Below are 18,845 nucleotides of genomic sequence, written 5' to 3' on the forward strand. Positions count from 1 at the left end.
GAGCAGAGCCTGCGCGGCTGAGCCGGGGCTCCCTGGAGACGTTAGCGGGCCGCCGAGTCGGGGCTCAGACAAGCCCTCGTGGGCTATGGTTCTGTGGGTCGACGTGGACTTCAGTTGCTAGAAGGTTTGCGCTGCACTTAAATCAGCCACCCTTCAAGGGCAGGGCAGGGCCCTGGGGGGCGGGGCTCTGGTGGTCCTTTCTGAGCCCCTGGATGGAGTTTGATGGACAGCCATCTGAAATGATCGGTATCGATCGGTTTGCATATCAGTTCCGGTCTCTGACGGCAGTTCCTTATTTGGTGTCTGTAACTCACCAAGGCAAAGGGATAGAAGACTTTGTTTTCCACTCGCCATCGGAAGGCTGCTGCCTAGGGTTACCTTGTCTCACTCTCTCCGGGAAGTGTCTTTTCATTCCCTGAGAACAGGTGCAGGGCTGTTGCTGTCTGTGAAGGAGTCGTGTGCACCGTGTGATTGCGGCATCTCTGGTCATGCCCCGCTCTGGTCGCTGGGGGGCGACATTTCCACAAGACTTTGCCGCCAGGCGGGGGCACGTACACGGGCGATAAGGAGCCTGTCGGGCTCCAGTCCCGGTCGCCAGCACCGCACTGACCTCCGTCCCCTGTCTGTGTCTTAGTTTCTCCTGTACTGTGAGGGCACGCGCTTCACGGAGAAGAAGCATCGGGTCAGCATGGAGGTGGCCGCCTCCAAGGGGCTGCCCGTCCTCAAGTACCACCTGCTGCCTCGGACCAAGGGCTTCACCACCGCGGTCCAGTGCCTCCGTGGGACAGGTAAGAGCCACCCGCTGGGACTGTCTCCAGCCCGGGCTCCAAGCGAAGCAAGACGTGAAGTCAGTGATTTGCCAAAAACCAGATCAGTGAGTTCCGTGTAAAATACAGGATGCCAGTGGCGTTAAAGGGAGAACTGAGTACTCAGATTTACATGTTGTAAGATTCTCGTATCATTTTTTGAGGTGATAAAGTACTAGTTAGTGGAAAACAACTAAAATGATAATTAAAAAGGTATATAACTGAAAACCTTATCAAGGAAAAAATATATATCCAGTTAATCCAAAAGGAAGGCAAGATGAAAGGGACAAAGGACAGGATGGATAGGAAACGGTCGCTTTAAACACGAACGTGCCCGTAAGTACGGTAGATATGACTCAACTAGATGCCCCAATAAGAGAGGAGAAGTGGCAAATGGAGCAATCCAGGTCAGGAGCCGCAGTGGCCCTGCTGCAGGATGTCAGCTGGCACCTGTCACCCTCTGCCCCTCTCCCTGCAGTCGCAGCTGTCTACGACGTCACACTGAACTTCCGAGGAAACAAGAACCCGTCTTTGCTGGGGATCCTCTACGGGAAGAAGTACGAGGCGGACATGTGTGTGAGGTGAGCAGACAGGTGCCCACAGGGGCGGGGCCGGCAGGTGGGTGGGACTGGGGCCAGCTCCTCCCACCTCCTGGCTGCCTCCCGGCGGCCTCCATGTAGAGGTGGCCGGCATTCCACCCTCCAGGGCGGGCACACGGTGGGGACAGTACAGAGCAAAGGAGCGGGTGCGACTTACACGAGGAATGTTCCAGAAGCTCCGAGGGAGGCGTGACCCCTCCCGGTGGAGGGAGCAGAGGCCTTTTGGAGGAGGCTTCTGAGCTAAAACTTGGACAGCAAGTAGGACTTTAATAGGAGAAGGACAAGCTGTCCCCGTCTGAATGGGACGCACACGTGTCCCCCTTTTCATGGTGTACTGCCACGCAGACCACCTGGGAGAGAAGGTGGCGTCAGGGCCACATGCTGGGCTTCCGGCTCCTGGCTGCCTGGTCTGAGCTGGGAGGTTCCACCCAGCCAGCCTCCACCCCATTGGCTCAGAGGCAGCCCCGCCCGCACTGATCTGGTGAACGCAGGGCAGCTCTGGATGGCCCCCGTGGGACACCCGAGGATGCCCCGGAAGAGAAACTCAGCCCGAGGAGGGGCCCCATATGGCCCTTAAAATGTCCCCAGGTTATCGGAAGCTGTTCCCGTTGGTCTGTGCGGTGAGCATTTATTGCGTGTATGCACAGTAAGGGGGTAGAGGGATCAGAGAGAAGGGAGCTGCTGAAAGGATTCACTGCTGCGGAGGCAGAAACCTGCTCGGCGGGCGGGGCTCCAGGCGCCACTCCGGGAGCAGAGGAAGGGAAATGGCAAAGTGACCGTCTTTCTCTCCAGTTTGTTGGGACACAATGGGAGAGGCCACCTGCACCCTGTCCTCCCACCTCCGGGGAAGCCCTTGTGGCTGACTCCGCCCCCTCCCCGCCCCCCCACGGTGCTGACCTTTCACCCCTGATAGAAACCCGCATCTCTCTGAGCTGATCAGTGCAGGGTCTCCCTCCCCAGGAACATTACGGCCTGACGCTGCACGGCTTATGGAGTGACTTTTGCTGGCACTGGTGGCTTTGGCCCAGAGGGGCAGGGATCTCAGGGTCAGAGGGGAACAGAATCCCTTTGGGGTTCCATCCCGAGTGACTCGTGGTCTTTGTGAAACGTCCAGACGTCCAGGGCCACCGGCAGAGCCTGAGGCTCCGCTGGGAGAGCGGGCTCCATGTCTGTAACACAAGGTCAAGGGCAGGGACTAGGGCTGTGGCCGGAGGTCGCTGTGTCTCTCCGCCACGCCACGCTCCGATGCTCCATGTTTTTCTGCCTGGTGAAGAGAAGATGATCCACCCAGAAGTCTTTTTACCGTAAAGCACAGCCCGGGGGCTGCTCTGTTCGTTAAGTGGTGCTCTGACCTGATTCCAGCTCCAGGCCTAATTCCAGGCAGGCCTTCCGGGTCCACGTGTTGTCTGGGTCATCCTGTTTGAACTCGCCAGTCTCCTGTTTCACTCACATGTGCCCAGAAAGGCAGGACGTTCCTGTGTGTATAAACCACATAGCCCCGTCCCTGTGTCGGCCCCGTGTCGGCCACTGACTGCCACCGACTTGGTGTCCATCCTGGTTACTCTGACCCAAGGAGGCTCTGACCGGCCCTCTTTCTTGAGAGCTTGAGCCAGGACAAGTTTAAAAAAAAATACCACTCAGTTCTGCTGCCCCAGTGTAGGAAGTTTCCAGGAATAATTTTGTGAAGATAAACAGGAAGCTGGGTGGCTTTTTCCCTCTGACGTTCACAGAGGACTAGCTCAAAGTCGCTGTAGGGTCTCTTATTCCATCCCGGGATCAAGGGAGAGCCCAGGACCCTTGCCCTTAGCTCTCTAGAACCCCTGGCCGGGGGCTGACCACTGGTGGCCAACAGGGAACGGGTGATTTTTCTGGGGCCCTGGATGGTCCCGGTCATCCTCACGGGAGCCCTCAGAGGCAGACCCTGCTCTTGTCCCTGGCTAGGAGGGCTCTGGCAGCCTTAAAGGCCGCCTGCGATCAGAGCTGGTAGGTGGCAGAGCTGGGGGAGCCCGCCTGGTCCAGCTGCAGGCCAGTGCTCACACCACCCTCCAGGCTATAGCGCCCCTCCCCGTGGGCACCCAGCTCCAGCTGGAGAGGAGTGGTGCTTTAATCTGCTCGTTTTCCCCTTTGTTGCAGAAAATGTGAGGCTATATTTCACCCAATCGTATCTTAATAAATATATTCTTAGAATTTCTAAAAGTTTCAACTTATTGTTTTGTATTACCAAACGGGTGTCTTGAGTGAAAGCAATATCCCAGTGAGTCCAAAACATACCTGTGATCAAAGAAGACAAGGTTCCCGTGACCCGGTGGAGTTGCGCCTCATTTCCCCGGGGGCCTGAGACTGGGCATGGCCGGGGCCTTGGGGATGGTGGCTTGAGGCTCTCCTGTGTCCATGCTGGCAGTTGGGGCCGGCGTCCTCAAAGCGGGGTCAACTCCAGAGTTGTATTTATGTTTTATCTCATCATTTAAAACTCTTATTTTATATATTTTGTCCTGCATATAACAGACATACAACAGAACCTGTATGTGGTAATGTGAAATCAGGGGAGAACAGTCACATGAGTTTGACACTTTGGGCCGTCATCCCTCTGTGGACAGACCCCTTCCAACTTCCTTTCCTTCCTGAGACGGCACCTGTGGCAAACCCTTCAAGCGCTACTTCTCACCGTGTACTCCTGGAGGTCCCCAGCACCTTTCGGGTCCACAGAGTTAAACCGTTTCGTTTACTAGGAGGTTCTAAGTCTTCTTGTCTCCTCTGAGCTTACAGCGGAGTCTCCCAGAGGCTGCGTGACATGTGGCCCAGCATCGCTCGGATGTCTGGTTGTGTGTGTGCTTGTAAAACTGGGAAGTTTTACAAGATGGATGGTAAAGATGGATCGGTATAACCCACAAAATCCAAAGTTCTCAACTTTTAGAGACAAGAAGGTAGGGCTTTGGGCTTTTTCGTGGCGCAGTGGTTAAGAATCTGCCCGCCAATGCAGGGGACATGGGTTCGAGCCCTGGTCCGGGAAGATCCCACATGCAGCAGAGCAACTAAGCCCGTGCTGCACAACTACTGAGCCTGCGCTCTAGAGCCCGTGCACCACAACTACTGAGTCCATGCATCACAACTACTGAGCCTGCACTCTAGAGCCTGCGTGCCACAACTACTGAGCCTGTGTGCCACAACTACTGAAGCCCACGCGCCTAGAGCCCGTGTTCCACAACAAAAGAAGCCACCATAATAAGAAGCGTGTGCACCACAACTACGGAGCCTGTGCTCTAGAGCCCGCGAGCCACAACTACTGAGCCTGTGTGCCACAACTACTGAGCCTGCTCTCTAGAGCCCGTGTGCCACAACTACCGAGCCTGTGCGCCACAACTACTGAGCCTGCACTCTAGAGCCTGCGTGCCACAACTACTGAGCCTGTGCACCACAACTACTGAGCCTGCACTCTAGAGCCCGCAGGCCACAACTACTGAAGCCTGCGCGCCTAGAGCCCGTGCTCCGCAACAAGAGAAGCCACCGGAATGAAAAGCACCACACCGAAGAGTAGCCCCCGCTCACCGCAACTAGAGAAAGCCCGCGCGCAGCAACGAAGACCCAACGCAGCCAAACATAAATAAATAAAAATAAATTTATTTTAAAAACCAAAAACGTTGAGATCCCTAAAAACATGGAGATTTGCCTCTGGCCGTGGACTTTTCTCGTGGCTCTGCTCTCACCCTGGGCCCTCTGAGGTGGGCAGCCAGCCCCCAGGATGACCGCGGTCCCTTGTTAAATTACTGTTGCTCACACGTGCGCTCAGCGGCCCCTTCTGGCGATCCCGAGGTACTACAGTTGCCGTAGAAAGCGGTCCTTGCCCTCCTTGTGTTACTGGGTAGACGCCCCCCCTGGTGGGGCTGGTAATTCAGCTGGCGATAGGGCTTGTACAGAGGTCAGTGTCATCATTGACGCCAGCCGTTTGTTAATTGAGATTAAAGTTTCGAAATCTCTACTGCTTTTCATACTTGGAGCAAATGGATTTCATTTGTGAAACACAAACTCTTCTTTGCCTCATAACAGACGCTCAGCTGTGGCCACTCCCAAAGAACAAACTATTAAGAAAGACCAAAACTGCTTAATGAACGGTCAGTGTTCCCAACGGAGCTGGGGGCGTAATCTGCTCAGCTCAGTGCTTCTGGGTGTCCCCGGGCGAGGCTTCCGCGCTCCCGGGCACACGAAGCACCTCCCGGCCCCTCCGTGGTTCCCTGCAGTCCCACCAGGCACGGGGGAATGCCCGAGAAGTTACTTTGATGTGTGTGTGTCTTTAGAAATTGAGAGTCAGATCTGAATAGAAAAGGCAGGGCTGACAAGTAACCCTGATGTATAATGATTTATTTTTCCTCTTTTCAGTTTGATGTCATCTGGTAATTGACTTTGCTTTCCATCTTCTTAATAAAACAGGAGATTTCCTCTGGAAGAGATCCCGCTGGATGAAAAGGAAGCGGCTCAGTGGCTTCATAAACTCTACCAGGAGAAGGTAAAGGCGCTCAGCTCTCCCCACACCCACCCTCTTCTCGGGGTCTCACGAAGAGGTTTCAAAGGGGCAGCTAACAGGGCAGGCAGGTAGCACATTGGCTTCCTCTGGAGACAGGAGTGCCGTGCCACTCTCAACTTCTTCTTTCCAATCCTCTTCTTCGTCTTTCATTTTTCCTAACTTTTGAGGAATTAACAAACTGGAGAAAAGTGTAATGGATATCATAATGCTTGTATAACCATTGGCAATAACATTTTATCACATTTGTTTCATTTTTTCATGTAAAGAAATTAGACATATAACACGCATTATGTACGTGTGTATGTGTATATATATGATTTAATAGGTAAGGCACAATATAGATGATGGGACAGGCTTCTTATGATGACCCCACCCGGTCCCTCCTCCATCCCCCCCAACATGCCTCACCCCCGCCTTTATACTGTGTGTATAAAGTTTATTTTATACACACAAACAGGACACTAGGTTATCATCTTCAGCAATAGGGGAGGCTTGGATAATCAGAAAGTCCTACTAGTATAAAGCACATATCCTTTTAGACGCATTGACAAGTGCTGAAGAAAGTAAGGGAAATCTCTAGGGAGCAAAAGAGGAGGTGGGACTGAAATCCAGGTGGGAAGGCTGTGAGCTGAAGCTCCAGGAGTTTGCTGGTCCACCCAACCTGAAGGCTTGAGTTTTAATGCCTACATGGAAGCAGAGAGCAAAGATTTGACCTCACTTGGGGCTGGAAGTTGGAACTGAAGACCCTTATGAAGCCGGGACCTTCTGGGAGTTTTGCCCTCAGGTGGTTCAACTGGAAAATGTAACTGCCAGCACAGGAAGTGACTTTGAAGTTGCCTTCCCCCCCCCCGCCCCCCGCCACCCTGGTCTCTAAACGTCTCCCTGGTAATTCGTAATCACAACACTGTCCTCAAACAGCTGTGGGGATTGACGTTATGCTAACAGCATAGCTCAAAGTATCCGCATAAAAAGTGGTTTTAGGTGAATCTCTCTAGAGCCCCTGAGAAAAGCACATGGAAGACTAGAAGAACACGACTCCAAACCTAAGCTGCCCGAGATTTCTCGAGAACAATTCTGCTGGAGATGCACGCATCACCAGAACCCACGATGGGCAAGTACAGCAGACAAACAGAAGGATTAGACCCGCCCGAAACTGCCGCTAATGGAACTACCAGGCAGACTCAAATCAGTATGTTTGAAATGATTAAGCAAAAAAGAAGGGATTGAAAACAGAAGAACAAGACCGATTAAAACATGAGACAGCTTTGAGAAAAACCAGGTGAAATGTGTAGGCATGAGAAATCTACTAACTGACGGCAAAATCTTAGTTAACAGATGAGATACGGCTGAAGAGATAATTAGCGAGCTGGCAGGTTTTGAGGACATCACTCAGAATGCAGCACAGAGGAAGTGAAAATGTAAAAAGGAAGTTTAAAAGATCTAGAGGATAAACAGAGGTCCAGAATGTAACAACTAGGGAGTCCAGAGGAGAAGGTGGGAAGAATGGTGAAGAGCAGTTGTCAGAGATGACCATAAAACTTCTAGAATTGGGGCTCCCCTGGGGCGCAGTGGTTGAGAGTCCGCCTGCCGATGCAGGGGACGCAGGTTCGTGCCCCGGTCCGGGAAGATCCCACGTGCCGCAGAGCGGCTGGGCCCGTGAGCCGTGGCCGCTGAGCCTGCGCGTCCGGAGCCTGTGCTCCGCAACGGGAGAGGCCACAACAGTGGGAGGCCCGCGTACCGCAAAAAAAAAAAGAAACTTCTAGAATTGATGAACATGGGTTTCGTCAGCTTCAAGAAACCCAAGTCTGGAATAGGATAGATACAAAGAATGTATACAGTGCACATATATGTGTGTACACATACGCACGCATATACATTATACAAACATACACAAGACAGAGTAAACCCAGAGAGAGAACAAAGAAGTAAAAATAGTGTAAGTTACTGAAGCACAAAGCAAAGCTACAGAAGAGTGAATCTACTGCACCAAAAGCTTTTCTTTAAAAATATTAATAAAATAGAAAGCCTTGGGCAAGACTGACCAATTAAACAAGAGTGCCGGCCTTAATGGGAACAAAACCGGTGACACAACCAAAGAGCAAGGAGTGAAAGTGGTATGAGCAGGATGACAACTTTATGCTCCTACATTTGAAAACTTGGATGAGATGTGTGATTTCCAAGAACAATAGAACTCTCCAGAAGAAAAGGAAACCTAAATAAAAAGGAATAGAGTGTGTGTGCTTCACATGGTGGATGCGCAGAAAGACGTTGTGTGCACGAGGCTGCAGAAGAGAACGCATCTCTGGATCAGGGTCAAGTTTTAAAAGTTTGAAGGGACTTCCCTGGTGGTCCAGTGGTTAAGAATCCACCTTCCAATGCAGGGGACGTGGGTTCGATCCCTGGTCGGGGAACTAAGATCCCACATACTACGGGGCAACTAAGCCCGTGTGCTGCAACTACTGAGCCCACGGCGCTCTGGAGCACATGCGCCACAACTAGAGAGAAGCCTGTGCGCTGCTACGAGAGATCCCACGTGTCACAGCTAAGACCCAACGCAGCCAGATAAATAAATACTTTTTTAAAAAAGTTTGAAACTCTTACAAAGAGTGACATTTGCAATCAACAGTATTTGTTTAGCAGGAAATGAGAACCCAGAAGTGCATTATTAGGAAATAGATACGTTATGCATGTGTATTCATTTACCTGTGAGTCAGTTAAAATGAATGAACTGCACATTATCAACCTAAATGAATCTTGAGAAAGTAGGTGTAAAGGAAAGCAGATTGCAACAGGCGTATAATGTGATGCTATTCTCAGAAAATCACCCAGCGCAGGCGCAGTACCGTGCATTAGCGTAGAGGTACCTGCGCACAGGGCTGCAGGTGTAAGCCCTTCCTGGGGATGGAGACCACCAGCTGAGTGTGATGACTCCTGGCGGGGATGGACCACAGGCCTTGTCTTCATCTCTAAGGGTTACTTTCTAAAACAACCTGATGCAAATACAGCAAGTGACAGGTTTTGACATAACTGATTTATTTGGGTATTTTCTATTATTTGCTATGTTTTTCCATAATATTGAAACATATACATTTTTTATCGCTTTTCACGTCACTTATATTGTAATTTGCATCAGGGACCGCACTGTGTGTCACGTTCTCCCATTCTGTTTTTAGTGACCATTGTCTGTTACATCTTTCAGCGTTGACGTAGCTTTAATTCACCCCTTTAGATGCTGTGCTCCACTGCGTGTGTTTCCCATGTGATGACGCCCCGTTTTGGCTAGTCGTCTTCCTACCTGTGAACATTTATGAACTATTTATGAACTTTCTGCTGTTCCCCACGCGGCAGGGCACGTGTGGGAGCGTTTCTGCCAGATGTTAACGCTGTGACTGGTGGTAGGAGGCTCTGGTCCCTTGTGAAATGTCTCTAAGTTGTGCTTCAAAGAGCCTGCCCGTTATGTCCCCAGCCGAGCACGAGAAGCCCTTTCTCCCCGTCTTGTGAGTAGGGGGTCTGCACCGCCTTCGGCCCCATTGCCCCCTGCCAGGGAATACGCAGATCCTGAAGCAGCCAAACTGGGTGCTTTGGTCCTGCTGTAACACACGTGTTTCCGGAGACACTGAGGCCTCTGGTCACTTACCAGTGAGCTCCGGTCGTAACGTGGAAACAGACCTCGGTGTCACCAAAGGGCCTTGAAGGTCATTCCAGACAGTTTCCCCATTTTGCAGATGTGGGAACTAAGGTCCTGAGAAGGAGGTGACTATCCTCTGGGTGGAACTGTCCCCAGGTCTCCCGGCCTCTGCCCCCCGCTATGCTCCCCCATGCTTGCTGTGCTCACCAGGCGGGGTCGGTGAAGGAAAGGGGCCTGTAATGACAGAGGGCCTGGAGCCCCCGAGGGCTGGGGCGAGGGAGGGACTGGAAAACGGTAAGGGAGGCTGGAGGTGTTGATGGTTTAGGTGGGGTCAGTTTCTCTAAAGTTCCACAATAAGCACGTTCAACAGAGGTTAGAAAGAGGAAAGAGGAGATTGGTGAAGCAAGGCGTCAGGGTTAGGAGAAAGGACGTGATGTCTGAGTGACACAAGCAGCAGTGTGTGTGGCAGGTCCCTCCCCAGGAGAGTGAGTGTGTGTGTGTGTGTGTTTTATTCAGGTGATCAAAAGGTCTGTCACAAACTTGGTGCAAATCTGTAAGCACAGTGGACTCTCCTGCGGGGCTAGGTCCTGCCTTCTTGTCTCTGGGTGGCCTCCGGGCCCTGTTCACCTGACCCGTGAGCTCGCCGAGAGCCCCAGGGCGCCCCTGCTTCCCCCGCCCCCCCCCCCTCCGCCCACTGACAGGTGCTCCGGGAGCAGAAGGAGGGCGTGGCCCGTCTGTGTGGGGCAGGTGGCCAGAGCGGAGCTGGCCGAGCGAGCGGGCTTGAAGATGTTCTGGGGCTGCACGGGGGAGGGCCTTCTGGTGGGGGCTCATGTGGTCGCCCGGAGGGTACACACGGGCATAAGGGTCGCAGTGGCTCCTGACCGCACAGCACCTGTGGCGCCTGCCCCGTGCCCCGCCGACCAGCAGGGACAGTTGGTGCCTGACCACAAGCTGGAAGAGGCTGCGGGGCTGGGTGTTTGTTAATCCCCCTGCCCTGTTTTTATGTAATACACAACACAGCTGTAGAAAGCTAAATGCAGAAAATAAAATAGAAAAAAAATGAGGACAGGTGAGATTTACTCCCCGGGTAACTCAGATCGTGTGGGTGTGCATCTTTCCAGACTCCGTCCTAGACAAATACGTAGGCGTACATATTTCCACTTAAGCGGAATTGCGTGGCACTTAACTTCTTTAAGAAAACAAACTATCGTGAGTGTATCTCCTTGTTAGCATGTGACGTGTCGTGGCCACAGAGAAATCTATGTCAGCGTCGCAGTTTCTCAGGCAGCTGGTGCTCGGTGTTGAGCGTGTGTCCCGTTTCCCTGTTGAGGGTGCTCTCATGTCCTCACCCGGTCCTCTGTCCTCCCATCATTAGCCACCAGGACACGGAGGAAGGAGAGGTTAAATAGCTTTCTGTGGGTGACAAAACCAGCGGGGGGTGACGCCAGGCCGCTGGACTCCCAGCAGGTGGTGGCCGCCACCCTCGCCCTGGAGATGTCACAGGAGACAGTGAGGGGCCGGCCGACACCGCAGTCCTGGGTGTTGAAGGTGCGTGTCGCGCACCAGGCACCGGCTGATAATTTTCCTAGGAAAGCTGCCCTGTCGAAGGGTTTGTATTTTTCAAGCTTTCGGTACAGGCCACCGAGGTTCTCCACGAAGGTCATGCGAACTGCATCTCCCACCCGCAGCCTGCATGGCCCGTCCACTTTATTTATAGGTCGAGTCCCTTTTCACTGTGGGGTTGTAACAACAGCACACCGGTCGACTGTTTCAGGATGCGCTGCAGGAGATGTATAACCAGAAGGGCGTGTTTCCGGGGGAGCAGTTCAAACCCGCCCGGCGGCCGTGGACACTCCTGAACTTCCTCTTCTGGGCCACACTTCTCCTGTCTCCTCTCTTCAGTTTTGTCTTAGGCGTCTTTGCCAGTGGGTCTCCTCTTCTGATCCTGACGTTCCTGGGGTTTGTCGGGGCAGGTAATGAACGGGCGTGACGGCGCGGCTTGAGGTTGGGAGCCTTCCATGTGCCGGCTGCGGCGCCCAGGCCTGGAGATGGTCACCTGGGAGCCGGGATGCAACCTGAGCCTTGCCGGCCTCAGAGAGCTGCTCTGGCCACTGAGCCACAGGGCCGTGAAGGCCACAGCCAGATTCCAGGGCCATCTGTCCAGAAAGCTGGCCGGCCATCCGCCCGCCTGGCATCTCCTTCTAAGAGCTGTGTGGGGAGGGCCTGGGCCACCGGTTTGAGCTCGGGCAGTTAGGGGCGTGGGCTGGTGTGATGGGCTGAGGTTCCCGGGACGCTTTCGAGGCCCTGCAGCCCTGAGTGCACTGCTGGGCACCCGGTCTGTCGGGCACCTGGCTGGGCACTACGGCCCTCAGCCCTGGCTGAGAACTGCACCCCGCAGCGGGCGCACACTCCCCCGGGCTGGTGGGGGAGCAGAGCTGGCCGCCTCCCGGGACAGGCTGAGTGGGCAGGGCAGGGGGGGTGGAGGAGGGGAGAAGGCCGGCCTGCCCCCCCCCCAGGGAAGTCTGAGGCGAAGGTCCGCCCGCCCCCATGACGATGTTTCCAGCTTGCCAGCAATCGGTCTAACCTCACCTGTTTCCTATTTTAAAGCTTCCTTTGGAGTCCGCCGACTGATAGGAGTGACTGAGATAGAGAAAGGCTCCAGCTATGGAAACCAAGAATTTAAGAAAAAGGAATAATGAACGGCTGTGACTGAACACACACACACCTGACCGTGGTATCCAATTAACTCAATTAAAAACAACAACACACACAGAGCGGGGGTGGGGAAAAAAGACACTTAGAAACTATTTTTCTTATTAACTGGTGACTAATACTGACCAATAAAACTTGAGCCAAGAGCAAAGCAGTCGGAAGGCCTGCAGACGGAGACAGACGCCAGCCTCGCACCTGCGCGTCCGCTGCCGGCAGAGCGGCCCGGGGGACCCGCTCCCGGGACAACGGGTGTCGCCGCTGCTCCCGGGACAACGGGTGTCGCCGCTGCTCCCGGGACAACGGGTGTCGCCGCTGCCGTCTCTCTAGAGCTCTGCCTGACAGGGAACTTTTGGATGCTTTCTCTTCTCACACTTAGATCCAGTTTTTGGTTTTTATCCGTTATCTCGGGAGTTTCCCCCTGCCCCTCGCCTCCTCCCCTGTTCTCCCTGCAAACTCTCTTCCCCCGTCGCCCCCGGGACGGTGTGCGCGGGTCCCGGCGTCCCCAGAGCACCCGCCGGTCCCGACCTGCTGGCACCTCGATTCCAGGCGATGGGGGCGGGGCCTGGGGACGTCCCCTCGGCGATGAGCACACTGGGCGGGGCTGGCGGCGGGACACGCCCCCTGGTCGTTTCCGGAGCGTCCTCGCGCTTCCCACCTAAGCCTGCCTGAGACACCTTAAATCGGTTTTAAAGCGAGTGGAGCCCGAGAACGCGGTGAGACGTCGAGTCCTTCCCGTGCCTGGAGCTCAGCTCCTCTGTCCCACCCGGTCACCCCGCCGGGTGCAGGGCGGCCCCCTCCCCAGCCGGCCGGAGCCGGGGAGACCTCCGCCCGCAGCCCGCAGGACTGTTGGATTTTTGAAAAGGCAGTGTCACCATCACCCTGTCTTCTAAAGGAGACTGTTAACACGGAGCTTTTAGAGATTTTATTTTCACAGTTGATCTGTTGATGGCGCTCAACTTCCTGATGGAAGCTAGAGGTGGTGAGCCTTCCCCTCCGCTGCCACCCCGCTTCCGAGCAGATGCACTTGTCCTGGGGGAGGGTGACCGGAGTGCCCTGACCTCGTCCCCTTCAGCCTGCTGCCCTGGTGGGAGCCGTTTCTTCCTCAGAGGGAGGTATTTCGTGCGCGTTTGGCCAATGGCCTGGCCGGGCTGCTGGGCAGAGTGGGGGGACTGGGACGCCCTCCCCGCTCCCGCTGGAGCCCCGCACTCCGCCAGGCCATTCCACCGTCACCCTGCCTGCATCGGACTTTCGTCTTAAACGTTCAACTTGGTTTTTTTAAGTCACATTCCCCTCATCTTTTTTAGCAAGGGAAAGAGAAATAATGGGTGTTATCTCTGATAATACTGTAACCAGCGTTCAGGATAGAGGCAGGTTGAATTTTCTAGGGGAAAAGATGGAAGCAAGAGGCATGGAAAACAGTATAAACTAAACTGGAACAATGCATTGACCCTAAGTATGCATTCTGGGAGACTTATGGAAACAGCATATACCCTTCATAATGACACTACTGAATTGTGCATGGTGACCTTGGTGAAGGGACCAAGGTCACAGGGAAGCGAATCACAGTTCTGGGCTCGCTCGTGAGTGGTAGTGGGTGCACACCAGTCCTCGTGAGGTTGAAAGACGGCTTCGAAGTGCTTTCTCAGAAGAGAGCTTCCCTCTGCCACAAAGCACGTCTCCCCCTTCCCTTGGAGCCCAACCGAGCAGGGGGGCTGCGGTGAGCGGCTGCCTTCGATCTTACTTTTCCTCACACAGTATGCTGCTCATCTGTCTCTGTGTGTTTATGTCATTTGCTAATTCACTAATCCCTAAAAATCTTAAAGGAAAAAGTTGAAGGGTACTACCGTGAAGGCATATTACCTGGAAAATGCAAATTTAGGTCTTTTACCATTGAATTAATAGTTCTTGCTTCCCAGCTACGTTCCCTCCCCTTGAAATTAGTACACAATGTGTAAATTCTATATTGAGTCAGTGAGGAGCTGTGAAGACTCCTAGATGAATGGAGATTGAGACCACGTGTAGGTTTTAAATCTCAGTGACTTCCTTCTGATTTAACAAAGATTAGCTTGTGCATTTGAATACCAAGCCCTCTGAGAGCAATAAAAACTACACCATGAATGTTTGGGTTTTTTTTTTTTTTTTTTTTTTGGAGGGTGGATTTTGCTTTTCCTGCACTTCGGAAGGGAAGGGGAGGCTCCTTTCATTTTTTAAATTAATAAATCTCAGAACAGTGTTTTTCTTATTTCTTTTCCTTTACCCCCTTTTGTTTCTGATGTTACCATTGTCCAAATTCAGGCTGGATGTTGGGACAGTCGTGCTTGTCATAGTCCGGGAGGGTGTGCTCTAGATTGAAGTCGTTGGCAGCCTACATGCTAGGCCCTGGGTTGGGCGGGGCAAGGAATTTCTGTGGTGTTTGCTGACCTCTCTGCAGGGGCAGCCTCTAGGGCCAGCCCCCCTCCCACTGGAGATATACAAAGGGCGGGGCCCCAGGCCTTGGGCCCCTCCCACAAGTGCCCGACAGGCTGAGTTCTGAGCCGGGGTGCTGCTGGCCGGCGTGTTTCTCAGCTCAGGTCCCGGTGCCATGTCTTTTGTCACCTGCACACGTATCCTGGTGCAGCCTGGCGAGTAGAGTTTGGCTTCTGGGCCCTCCCCGTGTGTCCAGCAGTCCCCTCTGGGAAGTTCCAGGGGGCTTCTAGGGTGCCTGTGGCATTTCATGGTAACCTTCTGACAGCTACCAGCACCTGGGGACTTTCTGGCCCCTCTCGGGGTCTTTGTGACAGCACTGAGCAGAGATGGCTTCACTCCTGCAGGTGAGCAGACGCTGGGGAAAGGCTTACCTGGTCGGGGAGACCACTGACAAGAGTTTTAACCCCAAAGAAAGAAGTGATGCCGGTCATCCGGTCTTTGGTGACGGCGTACGGGATGCATGGCCCTGTCTGTCCACAGCCCCTGCCTGAGAAGCACAGAGTCAGGCTGAAGAGTGGTCTCTACACAAACCACTCAGCAATGACGCAAATCAGCGGCGTGAACAGAACTTTCTTGCAAAGGCAGTGCAGGCATGATCGCCAGTCAGTTTGGAATCTCCACCCCGTTTGCCCCGTCCCCCCCGTGTGCACCGTGGTACACGCTCTTTGTCACACTAGTTACTGAGCACCGAAATCGATCTGGGGAGAAAGCGGTGCGTGCAGTCACGTGTAGGCCAAGAGCCGTCTCCAAGCTGTCCGTGCCCATGGGACCCCCATTTGTGTTAGATTTGGGGTGAAGAATAAGTATCTCTCTGCATGTTGCTTTGTCTCTGCCCAAGACACCTGTAGACAAGCCAGATAGAATCTTCTCAGCCCAACTGATTCTCAGCTGAATTGTCCGACCCTGTGTGTGAATTCGTGCTGCAAATTTCTCACCCACAGCTGCATGCAGCCCCGGCATGCGACACAGCGGGCAGTGGTGCCGCGTGGCTTTCAACCCTCTGCAGTGTAACCGGGCTTAGGGTTAAACCATGGGCCTGACGTGCCTACCTGCCTTCCGTCTGGAGACAGCATGTCCCCGGCCCACGTGTCTGCCCCTCTCTCTAGCAAGTTAGCTCCCAAAGCAAAGGCAAGCCTCTCCCCAGCACCTGGGCGTGGCCCATGGCGCCGGCCACACCCCGGCCACGGCCCTGCCTTGGTCCCGCGAGGTGCTGCCGGGTGTGTGCAGATGTTCCTGCGGGTTCTGCATCCTTGCGTATCAGGGCCAGGACACGAAAATGCAGGGCGTGTTTTGGGTAGGAGATGTCACACTGCACTCTGCTTGACGGAAGGGGTGGACACACGTGAATTAAGTTCACCGCAGGCCTCAGCCACTAGCTAACTCGTTGGCAATGGTGGCCTTTCCCACAAAACGCTCTGGACATAAGAGCGCTTCGGGGAGCCCAGGAAATCACAGGGTGGCTGACACCTGGCAGCAGCCGCGTGTTCTTTTCAAAGACAATTGAATCACTTTAAAGTTTTAAGCTTTGTGATGACAAGTTCACTTGGAGTTTTCTTTTCCCATAAACTTTTCCGTTTCTTAACTTTTTGTTGCAAAAGTATTTTGGACAGAAGTTGAACTGTGAACGAGATGCTGAAATGCACTAAATTGTATTAAACTGGAGTTACTTGATACCATGAAGAAATGCATCTGATCTACTTGTATTTATTGTCTCAGAATTGTACGTGGTGACAATCAAATAATACTTGCCTAAACGCCGGGAAATTCACCTGGCTTCTTAATCATAAGGGTCGTCAGCAAGTACTGTAGCTGTAAATGAAAATATCTCTCTTTGGAAAATCACACCAACCATCGACTCAAATGTGTGGGACAGATGTCGGGGTTCTTTTTCTATTGTCGACCCTCTGCCGTACCTGACCGTTGGCCAGCTTCGAAGGGTGAGACATTGTATGCAGGGTGCAAATGTATTATACGGGCACTTCCTTTTGTACACTTCATTTTTACAAATTTGCTACAGCTTTGTGTAGTTGAGGAGAGCGGTATTTTTGGTCTGTGGGAGCTTGTGGGGGAGGGAGTGGGGGGAGCTATAACTTCGATTCTAAAAGCCTGTATCCCGTAAAACTGGCTGCATTTGCCGTGCGCTTGCGAAGGTCACTTTGTACGCAGGCGTGCTTGAGCCTGCCTGAGTGGCAGTATTTTCTAGATAAAATGCTGTGGGCATCATACTCGTTGATTAAAATTGCTGCTGTGAAAGAGGGGGATAAAATAACCCCGCTACAAGAAAAAGTGACTGACTGCCTCCTTCTGTCCCTTTGCTTCTGGTCTGCGGAGGGTTTTCCCAGGGAAGGAAAGGCCCTCCAGGCACATCCTGGCCCGCGGGGTCCTCGCCTGAACAGACCCTCCCGAGGCTGTCGTGAGGACACTTTCTGAGCCTTTCCATTTCATGTCAGTTGCTTTCGGAAGGGAAATCGAGAAGGAGAGCAACCGTCAGGCGGAAACAAGGGAGGAAAGTCTGTTGGTGCGTAAAGCATGCTAAGCGACCCTCTGCCTAAAAACGGGTCTTAAAAGCCATCCAGGACTCAAGGTTTCCAAAGTAGGCATGTATATATCAAAAACTATTTTTTTGTAAAAACAAATGCATTCTGTGGAGAAAACCCAGGAACGCTTTTTCTTTATAAAGAAAAGAACTCTTGTCAGAACCAAGAGCTATTCCAGGGTCTGATTTGTCTGTCTTGTGAAAATAAATCGAGCTAAAAGAACCATGGTGTCACTTCTGCTCTGGGAACGGCCCCTGAGTATGTGCTTTTCTGCTCTGGGGCCGGTGCCGGCAGTGGGGATGGGCCCACGTCCGCCCTGAGACCTGGGAAAGCCGGGCTGGGACCGGCGCTCCTGGCGCGCACACGTCTACCCACGATGTAGCTTTAAAAATATATCCTGAATTCAGAGCATGCGAGTACCAGCACATGCCTACAGGCGCCCCCCCCCCATACACACGTGTATTGGCACACACGCACGCACACATACACACCCCAGACAGCAAGGGGAGAGCTTGGGGTGGTCATACAGGAACAGCCCCACTAGGAAATGGGATGACACCCCAGGCCTGCGCTGGGGGCTCGCCTCCCGTGTCTTCTCCCAGCGTGGAGCCTGAGAGCACAGCCTGGTCCAAGTGGCCGCCCAGCAGCGGGTCTGAAAGTGCTCCCCAAAGGCTGAACCCACAGTGGGGAGATGGAATTGTCCTGTGACAGCTCAGAGGAAGGGGGCGATGTTGCGTGCTCTGGGCTCCAGACCCACCAGGTGGTGGGCATAGTCCACCTACAGGAGCCCCGACATCCTGCCAGGGGTCAGAGACGCGGAGGGACTCCAAGAACTGTGAGGCCGGGGGCTGCGGGGCAGGGGTGCACTGTCTGAGAAGGCGCTGCTCGCCTGCCCCAGGGGTCCTCCGCTCCCCCCACCCCAAGCTCCTCAGTCATGGCTCAGGACCAGAGGACCTCTGGGACATAGTTGCCCCGCAGACGGTGCTAGAACATCTCCACTTACTGGTGGAGGATTCCGCTGATGTCTGACGAAACGGTCGGTCCCACCTGCCCAGGACTTTGTAAGAAGGCTGACCCACTGGGCCAGCCCAAGGCCGTGGAAGGCAGGGCGGTGGCTGCCCCCCTGGGACTGTGCCATCCGGACACAACACGGAGCTGTGCTCCTGGGCTCAGGACGGACCTTCAGTGCCCGGAGTCAGCCGGGCAGGTAGGCGCTGTCGGCCACCCCTCCCCCTCAACCCCGTTTTCTGCGGCTCCAAACAGAAAATGGGGTTTGGGGCCAGCCTGCATCGGCTCCTTCTCCAGGGAAAGGTTTGGTGCAGAAGGAGGTGGGCGCTACGGGCCCCGGGGAGGCTCAGGGTTTGGGGGGGTGCGTCCGGCATGGGGCTGCCCCTGGGGTCACGCAGGACTCCGGGTTTGGAGAGGCGCCCGCCCTTGGGCGTGGGAGACACGTAGTCCAGACGCCCCTCCTCAGCCCCGCTGTTCCCCTGGGACACCCCGCACATTGCCAGTGTCCTTGGCGCCCCAACGGCGCTGAGTCAGGACAAGCGTAAGGAGAAGCGTTTCTTCGTGGCGGCT

General features: G+C 53.9%; 1 protein-coding gene across 7 annotated transcripts in view; it reads left to right on the forward strand.

Annotated features, from left to right (window-relative positions):
• AGPAT3 (1-acylglycerol-3-phosphate O-acyltransferase 3) overlaps positions 1-18,845 on the forward strand; it is a 107,693-nt gene that overhangs the window by 79,444 nt on the left and 9,404 nt on the right. For 4 of the 7 annotated variants that reach the window (XM_079923192.1, XM_079923194.1, XM_079923195.1 and 1 more), the window contains 5 exons: positions 635-788; positions 1,285-1,387; positions 5,831-5,906; positions 11,327-11,525; positions 12,160-14,497. In XM_079923192.1, the coding sequence (XP_079779318.1) occupies positions 635-788; positions 1,285-1,387; positions 5,831-5,906; positions 11,327-11,525; positions 12,160-12,248 (621 nt within the window). In that variant the 3' untranslated portion in view covers positions 12,249-14,497. Of the gene's footprint in view, positions 1-634; positions 789-1,284; positions 1,388-5,830; positions 5,907-11,326; positions 11,526-12,159; positions 14,498-15,074; positions 16,781-18,845 lie in introns of those variants that run through there. The other 3 variants (XM_079923197.1, XM_079923198.1, XM_079923196.1) reach the window with 2 other exon arrangements.

The sequence above is a fragment of the Stenella coeruleoalba genome (genome assembly GCF_951394435.1).
Source record: "Stenella coeruleoalba genome assembly, chromosome: 5".
Classification (NCBI taxonomy): Eukaryota; Metazoa; Chordata; class Mammalia; order Artiodactyla; family Delphinidae; genus Stenella; species Stenella coeruleoalba.